Here is a 20,403-nt window from a genome sequence, read left to right on the forward strand (position 1 = left end):
ATGGGCAGGTGGTAGTTGTTTGTAGCATCTAAGTTATACATTATCCATTACCAAAGGCCTGTGGGGCTCCTTGCTGAGATTAGTTGCCATGTGAATACCTCATAAAAAACCAAAAGATTGAAACCAAGCACTTTTATCTGTTGTTAATTCTGTGAGCAATTGGTTTACGGTAATCAGTCAGTCCTTGCTTCCTAAATTTGTTGTTCTTCTCATCTTTGTGTTTGAGGCACTGTGAAAACAGGGTGGACTCTATTGTGAAGCTTGTCCTAGGCAATGAAGTAAGAAGTGTCTGCCAAAGGCTAAAAGCACCCTTATTTCTGTAGTCGTGACTGAGTAGCTTCAATAGTGAGAGCTGCCCCTGGCTCTGAGCCGTATGACTTCACCACCAGTGGTTCCCTCCCTTATCTCCCAGCCCCACCCTCAGCATCCTTCAACGTAGGGCCTGCTCCAAAACTTTATGAAACAGGCTATTAATTATTGTATGATATAATACATTTCACTCCAGCCTGATAAATTGGATAAATTTTGGACAAAGTCACATCCCTGATCATTGAGGATAGAATGGATACTACACGTGTAGATGAAATTTGATTTGAGAGGGGCTCCAACCCTTTTGAAAACCCGCCCATTTTATCCCCTCCCCCTCCCATGGTATCACACAACTTAGTATGCACACTCCCATATTTCCATATTGTTCAATCTTGTAATAACTATCTACTTATTACTGTATTATTATCAAGGTATACATTTTTGCTAGTTTTCATTTTCGGTGGATAAAAAAATATGAGGTTGAGAGCTCAAATTTTTTTCTAAAAATACAGCATAGCCTTATGTGAACTTTTGGTCAAAATAATTAATGTATGTCCATGGTATTGATATATTTGGGGTAAATGAAGGGTATGGAATGTGATTATAATATGTATGTTAATGCAAATTCATTTTCATATGCTCCTGGATGGTAAACCTCCTGTTTCTCAAATTATATACCGTATAAGCTTGTGTAAGAGGCGCACCCCTATTTTGAGGATCGAAGCTATAAAGAAAAAAAAAATTGCGACATTTTTTTTACCCTATCGTGCGGTGTTGGAGACGTATGCCTGGAATTTCGACAGTTATCAAAATGTCCTCTTTCAGTACTATTTGAAAGAGGAAATTTTGATAACTGCGGCGGCATAAGAGGGAGTAGAAAGAGTTCCGATCCTCTCTTTGCATACGCCATCGCTCTACGTTGCTTGTCCTACTCACGAACAATTTTGTTTAAAAGCTCTCGCAGGAGTATTGCAATAGAATTGCAGCCGTGGAAAATTTTAAGGCAAAACATGACAGGCAAATGGCATGAGCTTTCCCAAGAGATTGAACAACAATCGGGGCAATCTCAGCGCCGTAGGATAATAACCACGTCGTAGATTTAAGGCCCCTTTCATACGCACCGATTTTGGACGGCCGGTAAAATATCGGCCGTTCACATTGCAATAGTGAACAATGGGAGAGCATTGGAGCTTGCACACGTACCGACCACACGCCGGCACCGGCAAAATGCCGGTTATTGTCACTGTGGATCGCCGATGCCGGCTCAAAAACTTAGCAACGTATCGTTTGACCGGTAAAAATCCGGCGTGTGTGCAAGCATCCCTTCGCCGGTAAAATATCGGCCAATATTTTACCGGCCGTCCAAAATCGGTGTGTGTGCAAGGGGCCTAACGGAACTACACTCGGCTCTCCATCAGCTAATGCCTCTGCCGTTTTTTTCCTTTCCGAGACTCCACAGGAAAATATCAAGTTACAGGGGAACAATGGAAACGTGTTTCATCCCTACCTCATTCCACCAACTGACCTTTTTCGGTCTACCAGGTTCAATTCCCCGAGTTTCTGGAGGTCAAATGCTACGTTAGTCACCTTCTGAGCTCGAAGATATCTCGATATCTTTCAGCAATTGTATGACACGCACGAGGTTCAAAAAAGAATTAGACCTAACGCGACGTATATCTTACAGCATTTAAGTTTTTTGAGTTCTAATTGATTGACACAGAGATTTATCGCTAAAATAAGGCTACTAATATTCAACATAGTCCAAACAGCACAATTTCGGAAGAAACAAGCGTAGCATAAGCGCATTCAAGCAAGACGAGACGGACTGGAAACTCAGGCAACGCAAACTGCGTATATCACATTGCTGCGCCTTCGCCACTTCGCTTTAAAGGCAACGACGTCACATGCAAGATCGGACGTGTTCCTCCCTTGCTCCTTCGCTCGTAGCTTTAAATACGGAGGGGAGGGAGCCCTCTTCCCCTCGACCTCTTCTTCAGCGCTCTTCACTTATAAGCATTTCCGATTTCTTCTATCCACCATTAAGTCCAACAATGAGCACACTCGTTAGAATTTTTTCAACCGCAGGTTTTGACACCAATATTACTATATGCAGTATAAATGCCGCGGGATGCCCACTCGTGGCAATAAATTTAGCGCGCGCTCCGGAGCGAATCACCCCGCGCGATCTTTTCAATGTTCACCTCTGGGGTACCGACGTGACGGCGCGATGCTTGCGAGAAATTCAAACAGGAGCATTTTAAAAATACGTCACTAAGGGAGAAACTCCCCTGCCTGCCGCTTGATTTTGACCCAGGGTTTCAGATGACTGACTCACGCTGAAAACCAAGGCCACTCAGTTCCCCTTGAACTTGCAACCGGTGAAGGGGAGGGGGGGAAGATAAGAAGTTTGTGTAAGAGGCGCACCCCCATTTTCGGCTGCAATATCTGGGGAAAAAGGTGCGCCTCTTACACGCGCTTATACGGTATATTAGCTTGCTTGATGGCCTTAACAAGGTTGTGAACACAAGAAAGAAATACATTACTGACATGCTGGGTAGAATTCTTCAAGGGCTCTGATCTTAGAAAAGCTGACTTTTATGTCCATTGGATGAACTATATTAAAATCCTGTACCTTCAGGTTATTGAAAAGGGGTACATAATAATTAATTTACTCTTTTGAAATACATACTATTTTCTGATTGATAATGCAATAAAGTTGTTTGTATATTGAAATATGTGGTGACTTATGACTACCTTGGTCAGAATATTTGTAATATGATTGGGGTGTGCGTGGCTACCACAGAGATCATATGAGTAGCATTGGAAGCTACGTACTTAAAGTGGTTCAGCTTCATTGCCCCAAGCTGTGTTCAGGTTGCTCAGTTGTGGGTGCATTCTCTGCAGAAGATTTGGGCTCAGACCAATAATGGGATTAACTTCCTCTCTTTACATTAATATCTGCCAATGTCATTTGTCAGAATTAGAAACCTCAATATTCCGTCCATCTGACTGTAATTTCAACTCATGAACCTACGGTTGACAGGAAAAGATGGGGGCATTGGGATGGGAAATTCCACAGCTGGCACTTGCAACTTCGCCATGGTGCTCTTAGAACAGTATAGAAACACTGAATTTGGTATTTTTCTGGCATTTGAAGTTTAAAACACACATTAAGTATTTCAACAATCGGAGGAAGGGCCTACTGCCCCTGGAATGCAAGCAACAGAGGACTATTGAGGTTTTCGTGTGGCTCAGGCTATGATACCCCCTCAACATTGCCACTTCTACCTTATGTGCTGGTGAAAATGTTAGTGCTCATTTAAGTTCCTTTGCTTTGGGAAATTCTTCATTGATGTTGCTTGTCTCAGTCATTGTTTTACCCATATCAGTGGTCAGTACCTGTGATTTCAATGAAAATTTGATGCTTCCAAGTGATTTGGTATGCCAACCTATTGTTGTATGCAGCCCAAAGAACTTTTTGAAATTCTTCCTCTGACAATGAGAAAGAGAAACTGCTTTACCCATGTCAGTATCTGTGATTTCGATGAAAATTTGATGCTTCCAAGTGATTTGGTACGCCAACCTATTGTTGTATGCAGCCCAAAGAACTTTTTGAAATTCTCTTTCTGACAGTGAGTAAGAGAAACTGAAATATTAAGCACCTGTTTACATTCTTGGCCACTCAAATGCCACACCTATAGACTCGATGTGTCCCCAACTTCCCTTGTCTTGACCATGGCTTAGCTCCTGTATGTGTGTGATAGCCCCTATTAAGAGCATTTGGGCTCAACATTTGAAAGATAGCACTTGTGTTTTTGGGGCATGCACTATCCCAGAAGAAATCAACTGTTCTGAGTGCTCCCTCTTACTGATTGCCATCTAAGCAAATACAAACAGTTACAAATTACACAGGTCCACTGAAATGGTCATTCAGGATTGTGATAGGGAACTACAAAGAGCTAATTATTTATTCTGGTGTGTAACTCCCAGAGATGCAGTCACTTTCAATAGTTGGTGGACAAAATATGTGGCACCGCTTCTGGTTCTCTAGGAAATTTACTTTCCCTCTCTTGTTTTTTTTGTCCTTGCTTATGCAACATTAATATATTTTCATCAATATTTTGTTTTTGTGTGAATATATACCCTCAGCAGGAGAAGTAAATTCATAGTTGAAAATTTATAATTCTGTTTCTATATATGTTATACTTGATGGTAATTTCATTTGAATTAAATGCATGCATGCCTTGGTTTTCACTGTTGGTTTGTTTTTTGCATATTATAAGACTTGGGCTGTGTTCCAATTCATAGGGTGGAACCTACGCTCTTGTGGTCTTACACTCTTATCGGCTCTTTCCTGCTCTGATTGTAAGTTGTGCCTCCACTGTCAAGTGGCAGATTTCGAAACTGGAGAAAGTTGAATGACGAATTTTGGAGGCAGTGCAATGTTGTTGTTGTGCAGTAATTACTGCAAATTTTATTTACACACAGAATTTGGCCTCCTCCTAAAGGTTAACCACTGTCATTATGTCAAATGTTAATAATTCATGTTTGACATGTGAAATACATCAGTGTGTCATTTGCTAATGATTTTCTTAATGGCTTTATTTAGAGAGCTTCACGTGTAATAGAGCCTGGTGATGTCTTATCTGCACATATGTGGAGTGTAGGCATTTTTTTTACCACCGATATTAAAAAATTGACCTTTATTTTTGTCATTGCATGATGTTACAGTTTAGTTTTAAATTTTTAATAGCTTTCATAGTCTTTATATACTATTTTAGTCGGACTTCGCGTTTTATTGTGTTTGTTGCATGATTCATATTTTCACAGTTGGTAATTCTTTCATTATTTGGGCTGAGATGTCAGTCTTTATTTACACAAATTTTTCTGTCAATATATTTGTCATTTTTTGTTATGTAAGTGACTTCATTTCAATTTTTCTGTATTAAAAGTATTTTCTGTTAAATGGTGATGAGTTCCTTTATAAAAACTTTTAGAGACTTAAGGGTTGTAGTGGGTAGTGCTCAATGAGCACTGCAAGTACAGTTCTCTGTCCATGGTATGGGTTGCTCAGAGTTCTATCCTTCCCCAGCACCACCAGGTGGCCTGCTAGTATTTTATATTTGAGGCTCTTAAATTTCCTTTTCTTATATTACTCGCTGTAATTCATTTACTAGTCTCAAATAAATTAGTGAAATTCAGTATAAACATTGTAATTATTTTTTAAGTTACCCAGAGTATGGTGTGGTTAGCAATGAAAGGAAATATGTGAGTCCATTGTACTGGTCTGCAATCAGTGGGTTAATGCCACTGGGTAACCCACTCTTCCAAATCCCTAGCCTGGGGTTTGTGTTGTTGAACACTGCTCCATTGCCCTCCTCTTGGATGAATATGATGTTCATTATAGCATATATTTCAAACCAATAGAAATTATATTGTATTTATAAATTTTCAATAATAAAATGATACATATGACCCCTTGAAACAGATCTTAAACCAGTAAATTGACTTTGTTGCTGGGTTTTTATCCACACTTTCTGGGTTAACCTCTTTTGCATATATTTAACCTTTAAAATGTAGACATTCATATCAATTGCCCAATTCCTGATTACTTATGACCCACAGCCATTGAATAAAGTATATGAAGAAGTTGTGTTGAATTTACAATGGTTAGAAACCTGTAATTAAGGACAAAATGAAGGGGCAAGCTGAAAAAAATTATGAGTGAAGTATCCTGCAAAGAGGGCACGATCCCACAATCTTAACTTCCTCAGTAGCACATTTTCAAGACTAGGCCCCCCAGCTCATTGCATTCCATGTCTTATTACATGAAAAATACAAACCAACAGTGAACACCATTGCAGAGATGCACATTAAATTATCAGTAAATCCAATATAAATTGAAACAGTATGATAAATTTGCATATAACAAACAGTATGACAAATTTGCATATGATATAGTATGGTAACTAACTTCTCATATACATATTTACACACAAACAAAATGGGTATCATTGGTCCATACTCTAGGACAACAAAAACAAGTTACGGAACTAAATTTCCTGGAGAAGCAAAAGTGGCACCTCAAACTTAATCCAAAAACTTTTGAAAGTGATTGTACCTGCATTAATATTTAAAGATATTTAGCTTTCAGTGATAAGCCCATGGCATTATAACAGAAACACGTTTTTCTATTTTTTGTTCATAATTATATCTATACCACCAAAATGCTGTATGTACATTTTTATCTCGTGCATTTCTTGCCATATATGAACTAATTTGTAGGTACGAGCATTTAACGTAGATGTTCTTTTCTGTCAATTTAATTTTTATCTCTTTCTTTTAAGGCCAAAGAAATCCTGGCAAGAGAGTCTAATGTCCAGGAAGTGAAATGCCCAGTAACTGTTTGCGGAGATGTTCATGGGCAGTTCCACGATTTGATGGAATTATTCCGCATAGGTGGTCGTTCCCCAGATACAAATTACCTCTTTATGGGAGATTATGTTGACAGAGGATATTATTCTGTTGAAACAGTTACCCTTTTAGTGGCACTAAAGGTTGGTGTATTTAGATATCGTTTTTAATAGTACTTGTTTTTCCTGTGAATGTTGAATTTATTTACGTGGGCTTATCCTTGCATGGTATTTCGCTATGTTGGAAATAGTTATTAATGATGAAGTAATCCAGTATGGAAAATAAATAAAGCTAAGTATTTATGTATTTGAATTTTAATTTGCTTTGTTGTGTAGATTGCTTAGGTAGCACAAATGTTTCTAGCTTGAAATATGAAGACTAAGTGGTTAATGTATAACATATTGCAGAGTGATGCTTAATTTGGATTTTTTATATCACTCAATGAAAGATATCAGGCTGTGAACATTGCATTATTATCCGAGTAGTGGTGAAACAGTCTGTGAAGAAGCTGTGATGAGTGAAAGGTATCACCTGGTCATGTTCATTCCTCAGTTTATGTATCACGTGCTATAATTGGAATTGAGGTTTAACTCTTAATTGCGTAATTATGAACTTTAATGCATATATCTGTCTTGAACGGATTCATTGTATGTTGGAAATAATTGATGTAGGCCCCTCTGGGAGCTGTTGAATGATTGTGGCCATTAAAATGCTTCACATTGGAAATGAGCTGCTGTGAAGCAGTGACAATATTAGCACTCTTTCCACTAATAGTAGAATGTGATTTTCTTTCTTTTTATGATTTTGTAGTAATGGCCATATTTTTCATTTCCGTAGGTGCGGTATAAGGAACGAATCACCATCCTTCGGGGTAATCATGAATCAAGGCAAATCACTCAAGTTTATGGTTTTTATGACGAGTGCTTAAGAAAATATGGAAATGCAAGTGTATGGAAATTTTTCACAGATTTATTTGACTATTTGCCACTCACTGCGTTGGTGGATTCACAAATATTTTGCCTTCATGGAGGCCTTTCTCCATCAATAGACACCTTAGACCATATCAGAGCTTTGGATAGGCTACAAGAAGTTCCTCATGAGGTATGTGAATTGAAAGTTATTGTTTGCTTTTCATAAAGATGTGTGTGTTTCATGTAACTATTTCATTGCTTAATACTTCAGTATCCTGGTCAGCATAATTGATTTTATGCAATGTATTTTCTAGAAATTTTTATCTGTGGTTGTGCAAAGCATTTTGAAATTTGTTGAGGGGGTAAATTCAGGTAAGGTAAGATGTCATTAAATCTTTTCAGTATCAATTGAAGGAACTTAACCAAAATATATGTGGTAAAAGTGTAATGAATGCATTTAGATATACAGTGAAACTTGGTTAGTACGTTCCTCCTCAGTATGTTTTCCTCCTTAGCACGGCGATTTCTCTAGGTCCGGGTACCATCCGAACAAAATACAGGTAAAAGTATTTGGTTAGTACGTTTGTAAAAGTTGCGCTTTCCTTGTTAGTACGCTCAATTGCTTGCCGTGACGCAACCCTCAATTCGTTCTCTAGTACCTGCTTAAGGGTTGTAAACCTCCGCATTCATGATTTAATTTATTATTATCGGCCATTGACATTCTTACATTCATTCCACATCTCTCTTTCTATGATCGTGGTTTATCCGAATGCATATCTTAATTCTTTTGACGTGATGAATAATAAAATGCAGCCAATTTCCGGGAATGTCTGTCTATGCAAAACTGCAGCCAATGAGAAGCCCCATTTTTCCCCATCCCGAGCGCCTCATCTTCTGTTGCCTTTGGAGTTTTCCCCCCCATGGCACCTTTGCCATTTGAAACCCAGGGTTGCGTCAGGTAATGCATTAAAAAATAGCCCAGTTTCATCAAAATTGTAGCAATCTCTGGGACTTTATTCTTGAAGTATATCATCGTTATCGATGTGCCACATATCAATAGTTTCAGTATCAACGGAGCCTTCTTCCCCACTTATCTTCAGAGATACAATGTTGAATCTTGATTTAAAATTAGTCAACCACCCATCAATTTAAAATTGTCATTTTTCTTGTGTAAGGCTATGCATTACCTTTTCTTGTAATATTGGGCCACTAATTGGAAGATTTTGCTCATGGCACTTACAAAAGAAGGTGTATAGCTCCTCTTCAACCTCTGCCAACTTGGCACAGTGCAGATAGTTCCTTTTCAGCGAAACACCCGACCCGACTTATTCTTGTAGTTTGCCGCTGTTTGCTAGAATTATCGACAAGTCGACATTGGGATTCCAAACTTTACTGCTATCTCACTTTTAGTTAATCTCTTCGCCTCCACCTCTTCAATAATTTTCATTTTTATTTCTAATTTCTAAAGATGATCAAGAATACTCTTTTTCGTTAGCTGTGAAGCATCCATATCACCAAATTTCAAACACACTCGCAAAGAAAACGTTAGTTACTATTGCAGATCCAGAGAAGCACTGGTTGTTGCTTGCGCATTTCGCAAGACACAGACTGAAGCCCTTCGCACCCTCGTGAATTTAGTTCAAGCCCATCCCGTACGATTCAGCGCTTGCAGGACGAAAGACAACCATACACCCCCTCCCTTGTGGATAGATACCAATGTGCTTGGGCGAAAACTTAATGCACAGAAACATGAAACCCCGTTTGAATTAGCAATAGCGGAGCCATTTCGCCCTCAAGATAGGCTCATGTATAAAATACGATATCATCAGTGATATCCTTACTACTTCTCCCCATCTCTCGTCGCTGACAACCGCAGTATTTTCCCTGACCTCCCCCCTCCGAAATGTAACGTTGCGTCAAAAATGAAAAATATTTTCTCTATCATCAAGTGAATTAATTCTCTTCCTTCCTCTTATTTCCAACTGTTAATCAGAAAATTGTTGTCACGAGGTTGCTTATTAACCTGCAAGAACATTGAAATTTGAGTAATTTTATGGACTTGTGACATATTCGTGGTATGATTCAATTATGTAGGGTTTAAGTAGGAGTGTAAGAAATACCCCGCGCGACCTTCCTGACATGTTAAACTACAAAGTATTGTCGATGCGATGATGCGATTGCCACGATATTTTTACTCAACTCCTACTTCCCCTAAATTCCCACTGTGAGGTTTTAGGCGAACCCTTTCTCTCCAGAGTTGCTCTTTCATTTATGATTTCACACTATTGATGGACTACAGTCAGAAGCACTGATTTTTTAGCTATTTATGCCGGTGTAACTAGTTTTGTTGACAAATTTTTCACCGTAGTTTGTGTAAACAAATGACATTTGCTCCTGGGGACCAAGCTGAGGTTCGTAATTTCAAAACATTTCGTATTATCGTAACTTCGTTTAATCGAATAGCGCCATGTATTTACCATAGGCTTTTCGCCAGGACCGCAATATCACTTCGTATAATTGAAAACTTCGTAATATCCTGCTTCGTATTCTCAAGAGTTTACTGTATTACAAACGTAATTCCTGGTCCTGGTGGTTGCTAAAAAAACTTCAATATGAAGTTCCACGAATAAGCAACGACATTTATGTGGATATACACTATGCTACGTTGTAATCATTGTGCTACATTTAAGTTCTCTGCATGTACTGTGCCCAAGAATGTCAATTATAGTTTTCTTCAGTATGCACGTAACACCATGTAATAAGCGTCGTTCCTGTGGAATCATTGTTACCCACTCATAACTGCTAAACTTTCAGGGATTCGAGCAACCAAAAATTTCCAATTTCGATTTTGGCGTCTTTGTGCGTAATCTGAACAAAGTATCGTTGAATTTGGTCTGAAGTTAGAACTGTTCAGCATTTTGCCCATTCTTCCTTACCACAGAGAGCGATTTTTTCGGCTCCGATTGCGTCGCACACCCAGCTACATCAGTTCATCACAATCGTGAGTTAGCGCACTATTGTGATGCAGTGTTGCATTCTGCAGGATAACCATACTCCTTGATGCCTTGTTTACAATCCAGCAAGACTTGTCCGATGACAGCACAAAAGGAGGGGCGGAAAACCCTGCGCCAGCACGGTTTGCAGCCAATCGCTGTCCCCCAAATTCATCTCACACCCTCGCCTAGTCATACAATGTTGCCACATGCATATGGAGCACCGAAACAAGCCTGAGCCCTTTCTTCGAATCACCAGAACATGGGATTCTTCCCTGGGGTCCTTCACACTCGTCATCCTTTCCAGCTCTTTTCTTCACGGAACCCTTTTGTTTCCAAGTGACGTGGGCGTTTCCCTTTCTTACCCGGCACCTTGCCCGCTATCCCTAACTAGACCCTTCTGCCTGTCATCGGACAACTCTCGGCAGCCGCAGTGTGGGTTTATCAACTTACGAACAAGGTCTCGGAATGCATCTAGTTTGTATATCGAGGACTTACTGCGTTTGGGAAGATATCAACCCTTGATTGTCTTATGCTGCATTCTTCTTTTGAGAATCTGAAACAAATTTTGTTGATTTATATGTTTGCGGGTAAATTAATTCGGCATATTATTCACTTTTTTCGAGGAGTTCTAAAAGAAATGTTCCTACGAACTGCTTTATTATAACCTCCAGTTTTTCATTCCCGTGAACATCGTAATTACAAGAGTCTACTGTGATAAGCTTCATTCCTGTGGAATCATGGTGACCCACTCATTACTTTTAATTTTGACGAACAGTTAGTCCTCTTCAAATACGCATTCAATTTACAAATTTTCAGAGGTACGAACAATCGAAAATTTTAATTGTGCCCGAATTTTAAATTTAGCACCTTTGCAGTTGGCCGATGCGACATGGTGTGGCGTAAAGGAACTCGCACTTTAAGGACAGTCTGAACAAAGTATCAATTAATCTGTTGTGAAGTCAGGAACTGTTAAGCGTTTCACTCATTTTTCCTTTCTGCGGAGAGCGATTTTTTTTCGGCTTCGGCCGCGTCGCATGCCCAGCTAGATCAGTTTGTCACATTCGTGAGTTAACGCAAAATTGTGATGCAGTGTTGCATTCTGCAGGATAAACGTACCCCTTGCTGCCTTGCGTAGGTTGATCAACTTACGAGCAAGGACTTATAACATATCTTGTTCATTTATTGAGGACTGATTTGAAAGACATCAACCCTCAATTGTGTCATACCACATTCTTCTGGTGAGAAAATCAAATGAATGTGCTTATATATTTGCATGTACCGTATAAGCGCGTGTAAGAGGCGCACCTTTTTTCCCAGCAATTGCCCCCGAAAATGGGGGTGCGCCTCTTACACAAACTTCTTATCTTCCCCTCCCCCCATCACCGGTCGCAAGTCCAAGGGGAACTGAGTGGCCTTGGTTTTCAGCGTGAGTCAGTCATCTGAAACCCTAGGTCAAAAACAAGCAGCAGGCAGGGGAGTTTCTCCCTTAGTGACGTATTTTTAAAATGCTACTGTTTGCATTTATTGTAAGCATCGCACCGTCACGTTGGCACCTCAAAGGTGAACATGGAAAAGATCGCGCGGGGTGATTCGCTCCGGAGTGCACGATAAATTTACTGCCACGAGTGGGCATCCCGTGGCATTTATACTGCATATAGTAATCGCTTATCAAACGTAGAGAAACGCGCAGTTTTGAAGGACATGCCTGGTTATCTGTCTTGCCAAGCAATTTCCATTACGCTGAGCACATGATTTTTCAAAAATCATCTTCAGATGCTAATATGAGGATTTTTGCAACTGGAAATTATATTAGTGTCAAAACCTGCGGTTTAAAAAATTCGAACGAGTGTGTTCATTGGACTAAATGGTGGATAGAAGAAGTCGGAAATGCTTCTAAATGTAAGTGAAGAGCGCTGAAGGAGAGGTCGAGGGGAAGGAGCGCGCTCCCTCCCCTCCTTATTTCAAGCTACGAGGCTATGAGCGAAGGAGCAAGGGAAAAACACGTCCTATCTTGCATGTGACGTCGTTGCCTTTAAAGCGAAGGGGCGATGGCACATCAATGTGATATACACAGTTTGCGTTGCCTGAAGTTTCCAGTCCGTCTCGTCTTGTTTGGATGCGCTTATGCTACGCTTGTTTCTTCCGAAATTGTGCTGTTTGGAGTATGTTGAATATTAGTAGCCTTGTTTTAACTATAAATCTATGTGTCAATCAATTAGAGCTCAAACAACTTAAATGCCGTCAGATATACAGTGAGTCCTCGTTTAACGTCACCTACCGTTCCTGAAAAATGTGACGATAAACGAAATGACGTTAATCGGAGCATAATATCCCATAACAACAATGTAAAAATTGAATATCGGCTCCTAGACCTCACAATTCCCATGCGAAAAAATTTTGGACTATCATATCGAGGGCATTTTATACGATGGGAATGCCAAACTATGGCATAAATGCGAGTTCCTGTCTTCATCGACGACAATAGCAGCAGTGACGTTGGTAAATCCTTCTCCATTTTTGTATCTTCCCGCATTTGCTTTTCGGCTTCGCTATGGTGTGCGGTCCAATGAATGCTACCAGACGCTACATACCGGGGATCCGGAGCACCGGTCCCCGGTATCGAGGAGAGGAGGACCAAGCCCATGTTATCAGAGCGTATGCGTTTTTGACGTAGTTCTGGAGCTGTGGCTCAGATGGCTCTGAGGCTCACAGCTCCAATCGCGCGGGCTATTTGACTCTCGCCGTACTGAGCGCTCCACGTTCACTTGACTGTATGGGATCTTATGGGGATTCGTTTCCCATGCTATTCTCCATAAGGCCGGGAGCGCGGTTGCAAGCCGTCAATTACAACATGAAAATTAATATTTCGCTCTGCATATGTTAAAAATGCATTTAAATGTAGAATAAGACGCTGCATTCATTGGTACCAATAGTTTTTCGATAAACGTTATAACAAAAGCTATAAAAAACATTTCCTTAAATTTCCGTTAGATACGTGTATTTTTTTTACTTTATCTTCTTATCGCAATTGTCGCCTAACCGTTGGGTCTATTGAATAGAAACTTCTGGATAAATTTGCTCATACTATTTTCTCTTTGAAGGTTTTCACCTTTTTTCACAGTTAATGGGAAAAGAATTGTTATACCGATGTTACACCCAAAAGGACAAGGAAATTGGGATTTTTGTAAGGTAAAAAGTAGTCGCCTGCTAACTTACGTTTCTTACGTCATAAGTGCCTATATGCTGCAAATCAAATTTGAAGAAAACAATAAAGCTGTTTTTAGTGAAAAAATCATTTACCTATCTCAATTTGGAAGGGAGTTACAAGGTTTTGATATCACGAAAAAATATTACGGCGCCACTGAGCCGAGCTTCTCGCTTTGTCTTGCAACCTCCATGCGCGCGGAGAGAAAATTCTCGGGCGGGAAAGGATATTTTTGTCAATTCTTACTAGGAAATATGTACTCCTTCGTTACATATCCATAAAGGAGAATACTGATACGTTGTCATTTCAATACTTACCTACTTATTCAGGAAATAAAGCTAATTTTGAAGGCTTGGAACGACGAATTACGCCTTGGGTCTTTATAAAGAGATGGCTTCGAATTCTGGGGCCTTGCTACCCTGCATAAAGTTTATTTTCACTCATTTGGGGTGTTATCGAAGACAATGTTTTCGGAGGGTGAGTAGTGGGTTTCCCGAGAGGGTAGCTAAGGTTTTTTTCTCATTTTTAAGAAAGTTTACCAATTATGGTTGTAGGAAGACTGGTCTGCTGTAGAAGGGCTTTTCGGCCCTTGTATATGCTCTAAAAACATCGGTTGCTGTTTCATATTTTATAGCACAATTTCCAGTGTTCAAGGTTCTTGGCTCCATTTACTATCATTTTACTTCTGCGTTTACCGCGTGAAGAATCTTGAATTTCTGTCTTTGTACGGAGAAGATCTTCTGGTATCCATATTGCGGTAATTAAATCCTATTGATTTTTTAATAGCACCAGTGTGGGATGCTTTATAAATTTTCCTGGCATTCACTTCGACAAAAATCCGAAAATTAATATTTCATAGATGAGGAAACCATTTTTGCGACTAAGTTTCTATTTTCACCGATAGAAACTCCATATACACGCTCATGTATAATTCGCACCATTTTCGATTAGTTTCTGCATTTTTTCAAAACAACATTAAAATTACTTGACCGCATTGAATTTTGTCAGTTGTACGTGGGTCGTTTAAAACATTTTTATAGAATTCCTTCGTGCAATGTGGGCATTAAATTTCAAGGCTGTCCATACATATTTTGACAGTATATATGTTTCAGAGGGCTGTTGCCACTATTCATCTGAGTTACCATATGAAGCTTTTTCTCTGCCACTGCAGTTTTTACAATACAGCTACATCAATTCACACCCTGAATCTATCCGTCTATCACGTAATAAGTCGAACTCAATTCATACTTATTGAATTTTTTCCCGGCTAATTATCGCGTATAAATAGAAGTAGAAGGATATTCAGGGTAAATAACCCGTTAATTTTATAATGAAATTACAGTAAAATTAATAATAATTTCTTCAGGAAAAGCCAAAAGATATTGAAAATTAACTGAAAAGAAGAAAATTTATTTCATTAATGTTGAACTCTACAAGAAAACTGTGTTTCCAGCACTAAGCCATGCATCTTTCCAGCATAAAGCGTGAACATCTCAAAGATCCTGGCGTAACAGAATGCAACATTTTTTCCTTTGCGAAGGCATTGCAATCCATAACCTAAAATATTTCTGAGTTTCAACCTTTAGAATCTACGAGATTCTCATACATCAGCCAAGCTTCTCAGATATGATGGCGCCGTCTCAGGTCCAGCCAGAGCCAACACAACTTATGCTTTGGAAATATTTTTTTGTGGAATCTTGATTGAGACTTCAATTTTGTAATGACATCACATTAGAAAAAATAATGAAAGGTTCTAAAAAATATTTGCTCCAAATGTAACTGAAAATAATGAGCAACACTCAGAATTAATTTTACACGTGGAATTTCAAACCCCTGCGCCTGATTTAACGACTTTGGTCGGAAAAAATATTGTATTCTTTCGAAAAAATGTTTTTCATTTTATCATCAATTTCGGTAACAAATGAACAATTTTGCAATTGACTCAGTGCCTTTATTGGCTAATTCAGACAAATAAACTCTTCGAACGGATTCTAATGAAAACCCGGTTACCTTTGATTTTGGATTTGAAAATGTCAGCCTTTCTTACTGAGAACTTAGGTGTAATACTGGAAATTTTTGGAAAGCCGAAAATTCTTAACGTCATAAAAAAATTTCAACGCATCCGATAATTTGTTAATCATTTTGCTCTGTCCACATCCACATTCTTTCTCAATAAATCTTCATCCATCCGTTTGGTAGCCACACTCACTTATGTACCCCACCTCCTCAATACGTGTTTCTTTTTTCCGGAAACTAACCCTTCCCTCTGCCTCCCTCGTGAATCGTAAAACGAAACGGCGCACTCTCCCACAATTAGGATTTCCCGTTCAGTTTTTCTTTCCTTTCCCTTCTACTCCCAGTTGAGCCCCGACAACCGCGTAGTTTCCCTTTGTATATTTCCAACCCTTCCTTCACCGCCGACACTCGCTAATCCCTCAATGGGACACCGAAACTATTTAAGCTATTCATGTTCTCTTTCCCATTTTTTTTCTTTTATTAGCTCGTTCGATTTTCGGCAACCCTCTCTTAACCTCGTGTTAGTCTTTGAACTCTCAGCCTCCTCTTTACTTTTCACCTTTTCCCGAAGTAAACGCCCTGTGGTGCAGGTTTTTGAAATGGAAACAGCAATCAAAATTTGCATAATGGGGATCTGTAATCCGTCGGTTAAAATACGCCATCGCGTAAGTATTTTTATCCATTCATTTAAAGCTACAAAATATTTGATGTTATGTACCTTAGATATTTATTGACTTTTTGCAAAGAATTTGACTAGCCAAAACTAAGTTTTTGTCTTAGATAGAACTCCGAACGAAAGATTCCTATTTTCATAAATTTGCCTCCACTTTTGCGTCAACTTATCAGCGGATAGTATTTAGTTGCCTCATTTAATGGAGCCCAATAATTTTCACCAAGTGGCTTATCTCTTCCGACAAAATACTACAGACGTTATTATCTGTCAAATTTGCCTTTGTGCCGGTACCGTGTTGCGGGAGGCTGCAGAACTTCGTCAAAGGACTCATTGAGTCTCGCATTGCTGAATATAAAATCCTCTGGACGTCCATTCGATGTTCGTGCATATCTCCTCTTCAAATTTTATCAAAATTCCTGGAGGTCGAGTGGTTACTTCCCTGAAGTTTTCTTACTGATAGCTTTTTCGTTTAGTTTATCAATATAGAACAAAATTCCCTAACGGAATATTACCCCGAATGGAGAAGCATTCAGAATTTAAGAATCTGTTCTTTCGGACTGATGGATAATATTTTTGCAGAAGCGGTGATTAATTAAAAGTTAGATTGCATAATTTAGAGTTTTCAATAGTGAAGGATGCTTCATTTTTCACTTATAACCATCAAATCGGGGTTCCCGGTGCCCCCCTGAAAATATTTTTCTCTCTTGCCTTCGGACCGCATTCTTTGAACTGTATGAGACTGTTTCAACAGTTATTAACAGCTGAATGTTGTAAAACTGCTTTCAGTAGTAACGGGAAGAGCCAAGCAGAGAGAAGAGGGAAGGATTCATGGAAGACGCAGCTCGCTAGGCGATAAAGAAATGCACGCTTCTTTTGTCCCAAATCCTCTCTCCCACACACAGCCCGATCGGACTTCGTCTCCCGTCGGACCGAGGCGAGGTGTCGACCGTCCCCCTGTCAAACAGTTTTTGGAGGGGAAAGAGGGGAGGGAGAGGACGCAAGGTCAGCTTACCCGTGCGGGAGCACGTCACTGCCCTCTCTCGACAGCAATTCACAACAACAGATGTATATCATTTTCCCCATAAGGGCTGGCCCTCTCTTCTCCTCTCTGCCGGTATATAGGCCCTACGTTCGCTACAAGAATTTCTTTTCGGACCGGTCAGGAGCGAAATCAAAATGGCGTAAATGAGCGAGGGCGGGCAAACTGGGATTGCGAAATCGAAGAGATGGTTTATGGTTAAGGCGGGCGGTCGTCGCCTGGGCATCATCATCGATGAAACATCGTCGCAGTAACAGGAACCAAAATTATTGTGAACATTGTTCTCTTGGACATTTTCGTGGAAATGTCTCTGATGCTAAAATTTGCCAAAACCGTAATCACAATTAACAATATACACATCGTTTTACACTTTGAATAGACTGACCGTATTGCCGCCCACGAAACAAAAAACCTGCAACGCCTGCCGCTTTGCCTTTTTTCTCGCGCAAAATTTAAAATATGTGACGTTATCGCAAAGCGAAGGGGCGATAAACGAATCACGGTCTTAAAATTTTCGTGACGTTATCGCGAAATGACGTTAAACGGGGTGACGTAGAACGAGGACTCACTGTACTTCGTGTTAGGTCTCATTCTTTTTATAACCACGTACGTGTCATACAATTGCTGAAAGATATCAAGATATCTTCAAGCTCAGTAGGTGACTCACCTAATATTTGGCCTCCAGAAACTTGGAGAATTGAACCTGGTAGACCGAAAAAGGTCAGTTGGTAAGATGGGGTAGGGATGAAACACGTTTCCATTGTTCCCCTGTAACTTGATATTTTCCTTTGGGGTTTCGGAAAGGAAAAAAAACGGCAGAGGCATTAGCTGATGGAGGTCCGAGTGTAGCTCCGTTAAATCTACGACGTGGTTATTATCCTACGGCGCTGAGATTGCCCCGATTGTTGTCCAATCTCTTGAGAAGGTTCATGCTATGTGCCTGTTGTGTTTTGACTTAAAATTTTCCACGGCTGCAATTCTATTACAATACTCGTGCGAGAGCTTCTAAACAAAATTGTTCGTGAGTAGGACAAGCATCTTAGAGCAACGGTGTATGCGAATAGAGGATCGTAACTCTTTCTACTCCCTCTTATGTCGCTATTACCGCCGCAGTTATCAAAATTTTCTCTTTCAATTAGCGCTGAAAGAAGAAATTTTGATAACTGTCTAAATTCTAGGCATACGTCTGCAACACTGCACGATAGGATAAAAAAAAAACGCAGCAAAATTTTTTTTCTTAATAGCTTCGATGCTCACAATAGGGGTGCGCCTCTTACATATGCTAATACGGTAGTTTTGTGGCATATATTATACACTTGACTCTGAAGCTATTTTGCAGTGATACTATAAGTATGCAAGATTGAAGGGACAAGAAATTTTGACAAAGTATATTTTTTTTTAAGATTGCTGAAAGAAACGTTCATGTGAACTTCGTTATTACAAATGTCCGGTTTTTTGGTCTCATGAACTTCATTGTAACAAGAGTCAAAACACGTCCAAGCAAGAAAATGAAATTATATCTGAGGTTTATCCTAAAAAGTATACCAATACCTCGTCAATACAAAATCTTGATTTTACATACACCCATGTCTCGTATAGCGCAAGGTATGCGTTCCTTGGGGTCTTTGCGCTATACGAGAGCGTTTTAACATTGGGAAGATAGGGATGCGCTCCTGGTAGCATATATCTTGGGTATTGAATTTCCTCTATAACATATATATTCCCATAAATAGCCTTAGAATACATTATTTATATAAATGTTTATAGTTTAAAACATCTTTAAAGATAGTATTCATGCATTCAAAGACTTTTATTCACGTTAAAAAAAATTCTTACGTGCTTTTGAAATTCCCTCCTGTCGTGCAGGTGGGCAATCTGATATCTCAGGGGTTCGTAATGCATTGCCGATTTTTCAAACCAGTCTAAAAACAACTATTGTGTCACCCAGGCACTTTTGCCGCTCATCAAAATGACAGGCAAATGCTACTTTGAATGCCATTTCATAGCTAGCGGAGTTTATGAATGATATATCATTTTAATTTGAAGTCCTCCGAGTCATTAGCAGCTACGTGAAACAGTCTTTAAATGCCTTGAAACCTGACCCAGGTTTTCCTTCCCTGAAAATGAATGAACGAGAATGCATTCTTTTCCAAAACAATATCGTCTCGTCAACACTAAAAACTAGTTGCGTTGCTATGTGCTCCCAGATAGGTAAAATCATAACGTCATCTGATATAGTTAAAGCTTTGATCTTATCTACAAAGAATGCTAGCTCCAACATAACATCTAATGCAAAATAAAGGGCAAGGGTGGTTCAGAAAAGTATAAACATGTGTTTGATATGCTACTATGTCTTAAAATACGTTGTGAAAAACACTTAACTTTTAAATTGAAAAACACGGGTTTGTCGTAATATTCTGCCCATTTACAAAGTGTAGCTTGTGGAGATAACACAGGAACTTTCCTCTTAACAGAACAATGAAGCATACATATCTCGCCAGCATCTTTCACCTTCCAAAGCACTCCTACGAGATTGGAGGGGGTAGCACAGTGTCCATCCCTGCTGCTCTCGCCGCTAGCCAACAAACAAACTTCGTAAGAGTGTTTCATTCAGGAATAATCGCTAAATACTTACCTTACCTATACTCCATGTCTCTTCAATCTCCTGTACCAATGGTCACACTGCGGAATAGCTCACTGTCATTTGTATGATATACTCGATTAACTAGATAAATTATGAACAAATACGGTAAATCCTAGATATACGAACAAGATATGTTAGGAGACCTTGTTCGTAAGTTAATAAACCTATGCAAGACATCAAAAAGTTGGCTGTCCTG

General features: G+C 39.5%; 1 protein-coding gene across 1 annotated transcript in view; it reads left to right on the forward strand.

The window, feature by feature from the left end:
• LOC124171874 (serine/threonine-protein phosphatase 2A catalytic subunit beta isoform) overlaps positions 1 to 20,403 on the forward strand; it is a 50,927-nt gene that overhangs the window by 3,339 nt on the left and 27,185 nt on the right. The window contains exons 2-3 of the mRNA XM_046551253.1: positions 6,657 to 6,866; positions 7,561 to 7,824. Coding sequence (XP_046407209.1) covers positions 6,657 to 6,866; positions 7,561 to 7,824 — 474 coding nt within the window. The remainder of the gene's footprint in view (positions 1 to 6,656; positions 6,867 to 7,560; positions 7,825 to 20,403) is intronic.

This window comes from Ischnura elegans, chromosome X, assembly GCF_921293095.1.
Source record: "Ischnura elegans chromosome X, ioIscEleg1.1, whole genome shotgun sequence".
In the NCBI taxonomy this organism is placed as follows: Eukaryota; Metazoa; Arthropoda; class Insecta; order Odonata; family Coenagrionidae; genus Ischnura; species Ischnura elegans.